The following is a 7,836-nucleotide window of genomic DNA, read 5'->3' on the forward strand; positions in this document are numbered from 1 at the left end:
TTCTAAGTACTGCTACCAATAAATAAATACTTAGATAATGGCCAACATCTTCTTATCTGATGTGCTATAGACTTGTTGAATCTGGTCAAACTTAAATAACCAGTAGATAACTGAATGTTATCTGTTATTGAACAACTGTAGCAATATTATATCTGCAGCATGTTCTGAAGTATCTGTTTCCAGATATATTCTATATTCTAGATTATAGTAACATATGACAGATTCTCTGAAGAAGACTGCTTTTAATATGTGAAATGCTTTTCTGATAGTAAATATCAGAAGAAACAATTTCTTCTTTTGCTTATTTTTACTGTCTTTCAAGAGATCTATCAATAGTGCTATAATAACTGAGTCTTTTTGTATGAACCTCCAATAAAAGTTTACAAAACTCAGAAATATCTGAATATTATGGAAACTTCATGGCAAGAGCCACTTTATAATCATCTGTACCTGCTTTGGGTCCATCTTAATACTCTTAATATTAATGATATATCTGAGGTATGAGATTATTTATCTTTTAAAAGCACACTTAGCAAGCTTTGTAAATAACTGGTATTTTCTTAAATGCTTCATAACTAATCTAATATGCTTCTCATACTTCTTCTCTGAGATTGAGAAGATAAGAATATTGTCTAGATAAACTACACAACATATGTTAATCAGGCCTGCCAGCACTCTATTAATATAGAACTGGAAGATTGCTGGTGTATTTGATAATTTAAAAAATATAACAAGATACTCAAAACTCTCAAACTTTGTATAAAATATGGTCTTCCATTCATCTTCTTCTTTAATTCTAATTCAGTAATAGACATCACATAGATTTATCTTGAAAAAGTAGTGTGCTCCTGCCAACTGGCTTAACATCTTGTCTATTAATGGCAAAGAGTAATAGTTCTTCATCATAATTATATTAAGATCATGATAATTAATACAGAGTCTGAGTTCTTTATTAGTCTTGAGTATAAACAATACTGGAGCTTCTGCTGAACTTTGTAATGAATATATCTAATTCTTGCATAACTTGTTCTTGATATACTCTTGTAGAACCTTCATCTGCTTGGGTGATAGTTTATAGATTAGTATGTACAGGAGCTTGTAGCTGTCTTTAAAAATAATCAGATAACTGATCTTTATTAACTCCAGTAACTCTGCTGCTTTTTCTTCTGAGAAAATATCTTTATAGTCTCTTAATCACTCAGGCACTTCTGTCAGAATTTAGTTGTTGTCTGACACAAAAATAGTATAAGAGAGTTTGTTCTTGATATATACTGCTTAAAGAAATCTACCTGCATTCAGAAGTTTCATTATTTTCTCTAAGAGTTAATAATGCCATGTCTTGTTCTTCCAGTCTATATTCAGATTGAAATCTTTTAACTATAATATATCTAGAACTATATTCACATTAACCATGTCAATCACTATAAATGTATATCTTACCATCTTTGTGATTCCCATGGAGTCTGTTATAGTAAGTTAGATCTTATAGATGCTGTACTAATCAGTCTCAGCTCTGTTCAACATCTCAGTAACTTTTATAGATGTCTCTGGTTGATTCTAGTTCAATTGAAATGCCAGTTTGTAGAAGATACTGTTCACTGTAGTATCTGAGTTCAATAGTGCAGCTTGCTCTGTAAGATCATCTGATGAGGTAGTTAGTATGACTGACAGACACATACTGCATCTGCTTGCCTTCTCTATTAAATTAATGCTCTGTTTTTCTAATGTTTGATCTGAGTCTTGTATAGACTTTGTGGCTCTAGTCTTTGTCTGATTCTCATTCTTTTTGTCTGTCTGCTAAGACTTATTGGAGCTGTTTGTACAGAACTTTGCTCTATAGCCTGATTGATTATATCTTAGATAGAGCTCTTCATTCATTTGTTGTTTGTGTTTCTCTTCTGATATTTTTGGAAGTGATTTCATCAGTATTCTTTTTGTTTGTAGATAATCTTCTTTATTATCTTGTTAAGATATATCTTTCTCTTAAGAGATTAAGATTTTCTATTTCTTCTTATTTTGATTCTTGTTTCACTAACTTTACTTCTTCTTTTTTAGAATGAACTCAATAAGTATTACTTGTTCTTATAATTCTGCAACTGTTTTTAGTTGATATTGCAGTTTATTCAGTTCAGTCTGGATGATTAATCTGAGCTTTATCTGTATAAAGAGTACATGAAAAAATTCATCTGATAAACTGTTCAGATTCTGTTTGAGTTTGATAATGTATATGAAAAATGAGAGTATGAATTAGTTCTCTCATTAAACAGTATCATAATAATACTGCATTATGTCTCAACTACAAGTTATCTTGAGTTTAATGTTGTTCTTACACCACATCTTGAATTTATTTTATAATATAAGTAGTTGTTGTGAGAATTGTACATGTGAATCAGTGTAACAATGAATCTCTAAAGACAATATACATGGAAAAAGAGTATGTGAGGTAAAAGATCTGTATTCTGGCAACTATGTATAACTTGTAAACAAGATTACCACTAGCTTCCAGCAAGAGGTTCATGCAGTAATGGTCTTTTATGTGTGCTTGTGAGCATGTAATTTAATGTCTTGTGAGAATGCATGCAACTTCCAGCAGCTTGTGAGCTAAGCTTTCTGGCTCTTGTGGGTGCTGTTTGTCTGTATAAGAGGTTTACAGTAAATTCTTACAGATTCTCCTCTCTTATAAGCCTTGGTTCCTCAAGGCAGCTGTCTCATTAAAAATCTTCATGAGTAGAAAAATAAAAAACCTCTTGAGAAAAATAAAAATTTCCTCATAAGAAAAAGAGTACAGTCTCACTAGAGATGTGATATCAACACAACTCTAATAACACAACAGAACCCAATAACACAACAATGTGTAGAGAGTCTCTATTGTTCTCACTAGCCCTGTGTCACTATTAGATAATGAACACTAGCTTAAGAGAGAGCTTTCTCTTGCTTTCTCTTCTTTTCTTCTCTTTCTTCTCTAGTTTATATTATCATTACCAAGATAAGTGAACCCTTCAAGCACTGCTTTGTATGAGAAACAGGCTTGCAGGAGGTCTCTGATGTTCTGAAAGAAAAATAGCTTCACTTTGATATTTTATGTGATTGGCTGAAAGATTACAAGCTGGTGAGTTCACCTCTAGTTATGCCTGTGCTTTATGTGGCTATTAGATTTTGTCTTTGTGTGGGGTTTGATTTGTGGAGAGACTAATGCTTGCTAGCAGTTGCTGCCAGTGTGCAGTTCTCTCCCTTCTCTTCTTATAACTCATCTCTGTTTTCCTCCCTTAGAAGAATTCCCACTCTCTCTTTTGCAGATAAGATTAGGTCTTCAGTAAGTAGTTATAAGAAGTTTGAGAAGTGTTCATAACTAACAGTTCTAGAGTATTGTTGTTTCTTCTCTCCCCTTTTCATCAGTTGTCATCATGTCTCTCACACCAGCTCAAGCTGTAAGTACTTCTTGTGAGCTGATATTGGTTCACATGCTGATGAAGTTAGAGTTCTGCTACTCTATCTCCCTCTCTCATGGTTGTTGCTCTGGCCCTAGCCAGAAATGTGAGTATTCTCTATTATATTTCAGTTCATAGCTAATGTTCTCTAGGTTGTTGTTGCCATTCCCTCTGCTCCAGCAGAGTTTGTGGGTGCTGTGATCTTGCAGAGTGCTTGGGACTGCCCAGCACTCTCCCCACAAGATTAACAATAGTGGTTCCAGACTACCTTCATTCAATTACTGCCAGCTGCTACTTTTGCTAGTGCATTACAGATCAATCCAGTAGTCCTTTCAGGCCTCTTCTCTCACACAGGGGCACAAGCTTTGTCTGCCTGCAAAAGAGCATGATGTCACAAATCTATTCAAAGACCTGTGCTTATTGCTGGTTTGAATAATTCAAATCAGTTGTCTGTTCACACCCAGCTTCACAAGAGTATTCTTATGACTAGAGCTGGGGTTCAGCTGTCACTAGAACAGAAGTGCTCCACCTGCAAGAGAGCTCAGCAGGGCTATAGCAATATAGTCTTTGCAAAGTATATCTCTGCAGGCTTGGGTCAAAAATATAACAACTGTCTATATTATAAGCATCTTGCTTACTCTTTCCAGCAGTGAGATTATAAATAATTGTTACAGATCTTTACAGAAGAAGCTGAAAACTCTAATTATATAGTCTTAGTTTAGTTTTTTCTTCTTTTGTTTTGAAATTAATTGAATTCAGTTCAGTTTGACTATGCCTTTTCTCTCTCTAACCTATTTTCTAGTTCCACTACCTCCATTCATTTCTTTTGTGAACCAGGCTTGTCCAGGTTTCTACTATAGAATTATTGAAGTAGCTTTCTCAGTGGACAGACATTACTTACAGAAACCCATATCTTGTTCTTCTTATTATTATATTCTTCTTAATGTACTCTGTACCACAGCTTATGACTCTTTCTCTTCAAGTTAATTATCTTACAGATCTGGTACTTCTTTTCATTCTTGTTCATTTCATGAACTTTATGATGAGATGAGTTATCAATTTCTTTACAGATCTTGTGTTTACAGAGCAGAGATACATGAAAGATATCATGAGTTTACAGATCTGAAGACAGTTCCAGTCTGTAGACTTGCAAGCCTATCTTCTCCATAATTTTACAAGACCCATGCCTCAATAAATCCAGTTTTTTGTTAGGCTGTATGGTCTTGATATTATGAAGGTCAAGCCACATCTTGTCTCTCATCTGAAAGATCTTTGTGGTGTGCTTCTGATTATAGTACTTCTTCTAATAGGCTTGTGCCTTTGTGAGCAATTTCTTGATCTCTTTACAGAGCAATCTTATTGTCTCTGTCTGATCTCTTGAATTCTTGCACATATAGTCATACTCATCAGAGTTCAAGAATTCCATTCATGGATTCAGTTCATATGTCAGCTGGAAAGATGATTTCTGTGTGGAAGTCTGTTATGAGTTATTATACACAAACTCAGCCATTGGCAGCCATATCACTTAGTCATTCTGATTATAATTGACATAGCTTTGCAGGTACTACTTCAGCACATTATTCAGTCTCTCAGTCTGATCATCAGTTTGCAGATGGAATGCTGTGCTTATTACTCTTGCAATCTTTAAGATGTGAGTCAAATCACCTCAAAATTCACTCACAAACAGAGATTCTTGATCTGTTACTATGCTTACAGATAATCTGTGCAATCTCACTATCTTGTAAATAAAGAGATGGGCCAATTTCTCTGATGTCAGCTTCTTTATTATAGGAATAAAGTGAGCTATCTTTATGAACCAGTTCACTATAATCAGGATACAGTCAAACTGTATCTTCTCAAAATTCAAGCTTACAGAGAGATCTGTAATAACATCCATGCTAATAGATTCTCAAGAGTAATTTGGAATTGGTAAGAATGATAGTTCTTCTTAGAGTTTTTCACAAACTCTTCTTGAGCTCTGGCAGACTCTACAGGCTTTGCAACACTTATTCACCAGTTCTCTCATTCTTGGTCAAAAATATTTGCAAGCTATAAGCTTATACATTCTTGCTGTAGCAAAATGCTCTGTAAGAGGTAGGTCATAATAATGTCTAATCAGCTCTATTTGCAGAGCCTTATTCTGAGAGATGTACACACAACTATCTCTATAGAGAATACTCTTCTTCTCTTTCCACATCACAAATTTCTTTGTGCACATCTTAATGCCTTTGTGGACCTCAGCTGCATAGTCATTACTTTGCAGTAGATTTGGCAGTAATGCTAACAGGTTGAAGCTGCTCTTTTTATAAGAATTCTTCTTACAGATCAGATCTTTGGCCTTCTGAATCTGTATTGCAATCTTCTTCACTTTACATGTGCCTTCCAAAACAACCTTTACAAGTAGTTTCTTGATCTTAATCCAAAACTTTACAGAGATGAGTTGTGCATTCTCATCTTCTTCCTTCTCTCTCTGATTGGGAGAAACTTGAGCTATTAGTTTCAACTTTTCTGTGGTCTCTTGCTTCTTTGTGACCATTACTCTTAGTTGATTTGCAGTCTCACAACTCTTTTTATTATCTAGACCAGTCTTCTTAGCATAGTCAGATCTTTGTGAGAGTTCATCTGCTGGGTTGTTAGTTTCTTTCACATGATCAACTGTAAATCAAAAGACTGTCAGTCTTTGTGTTCAGCAGACCTGTCTTTGCAAGAGATCTTGAGCAGTCTAGAAGTAGTGCAAGCTATCATGATCTGTAAGAACTTGAACTGATGTTCACAAGCCTTCTAATCAGCAGCATCAATATCTAAATAACTTCACAATTGTGAGCAGTTTCTGATCATGAATATTATAGTTCATCTTCACAGGTTGCATCTTCTGTAAATAAAACCTAACTGAAACCCAGATGTCATTCTTTGCTAGCTGTAATAGAATATCACATATCATAAAGTCAGATACATCTGTTCCCATCTGATCTTCTGTTCTATATTAAAATGGTGAAGCATAACAGCTTCTGCAAATGCTCTTTTCAGACTTATGAAGACTTCATGACCTTTCTCAGTTATGAAAGTGTTGGCTTCTCTTCTTATCTCTTTTCACATGTGTCTGCTTAGCTTTGCTTCTCCTCTCTTTAGGAGAGCAGTCAGACTGTGGGCTATCTTAGAGAATCTTGAAATGAAGTGCCTGTAAAAGTTTGCAAATTCTAAGAAGATCTGAATCTCTTTCTTACTGGTTAGCTCTAGCCAGTCAAGAATAGTGTCCACACAGCTCTTCTCTATAAGAACACTCTCTGGTGTTATAACATACTCAAGGTAGTTAATCTCACAAGTATTGAACTTGTACTTTGCCAGCTTGCAATAAAGATCTGCATTCTTGAGTATTTTAAGTACCAATTTCACATGCTTCTCATGGTTTTTCTTGTGAGCTGAATACACAACCACATTATCAAGATAGGCCACTGTGAACACATCCAGATATTTGCTAAGTATCTTTATGATATATGATTGGAAAGCTGCTGGTGTATTTGTGAGTTCAAAGACACTATCAAGTACTCAAATAGCCTCTGTAAAGTCTGAAATGCAGTCTTCCACTCATCTTCTTTGCAAATTCTCAGTCTATAATAGATGTTCTTGATATTTAACTGAGTGAATATTGCAGCTCCTGTAAGCTTATACAACACATCTTCAATCAGTAGTAGAAGATATCTATTCTTGACTGTTTTTGAATTCAGATTGTGATAGTCCATACACATTCTTAGTTCATCATTCTTCTTGAACATGAACAGAATGAGTGCTTCTGCAGATAACTTGAAAGACCAGATGAACTTATAGGTTAGAGCACTGCTCAGATATTCATAAAGAGTTCTCTTACTCAGCTTGCAAAAGTCTGTATGTTCTTCCAAATCCTGGCTGCTTCTCTGGTTCAAGATCTATAGTCAAATTATCTTTACAGTGTGGTGGCAGCTCCCAAGCTCTCTTGTTGCTAAACACTTTCACAAGTTTGTGGTAGACTTCTGGTATCTGGAGGTCTAGATCTGCTGTCACCATCTGTTCTGATTTGCAGAGAATCATTATATAGATAGGCTTCCCTTCTTCCACAAGCTCTGAGAGATTAACTGGTTTAATCTTCACAAGCAGATTGTGACACAGTTTGGAACTTTAGTCTTAGTTTCTTGAAACACATCTTGAAATTGTGTTGCTGCAGCCAGCTCAAACCCACTAGCATCTCATCTCTTATATTCATAATTATCACTTGTTCATGGAACAACTGCCAGTTTCCCTGAGAGTTACAGACTTTAAAGAATATATTCACAATCCCTTTCATAAGAGTGATATTCTCATGGTCTATAGCAGTTTCAATCTCTATAGGCATCTTGTGGATCTCTAGATCTAGCTTTATGGCCAATCACAAACT

At 35.1% G+C, this 7,836-nt stretch overlaps 1 protein-coding gene across 1 annotated transcript; it reads left to right on the forward strand.

The window, feature by feature from the left end:
* The first annotated feature begins 3,277 nt into the window (after positions 1 to 3,277).
* CIMG_13336 (uncharacterized protein) lies at positions 3,278 to 4,122 on the forward strand. The gene is made up of 4 exons (XM_004445147.1): positions 3,278 to 3,313; positions 3,363 to 3,428; positions 3,478 to 3,534; positions 3,581 to 4,122. Exons 2-4 carry the CDS (start codon positions 3,405 to 3,407, stop codon positions 3,674 to 3,676), a joined length of 177 nt encoding a protein of 58 aa, XP_004445204.1. The 5' UTR covers positions 3,278 to 3,313; positions 3,363 to 3,404; the 3' UTR covers positions 3,677 to 4,122.
* The last annotated feature ends 3,714 nt before the right edge of the window (positions 4,123 to 7,836 follow it).

This window comes from Coccidioides immitis (genome assembly GCF_000149335.2).
Source record: "Coccidioides immitis RS genomic scaffold supercont3.3, whole genome shotgun sequence".
In the NCBI taxonomy this organism is placed as follows: domain Eukaryota; kingdom Fungi; phylum Ascomycota; class Eurotiomycetes; order Onygenales; family Onygenaceae; genus Coccidioides; species Coccidioides immitis.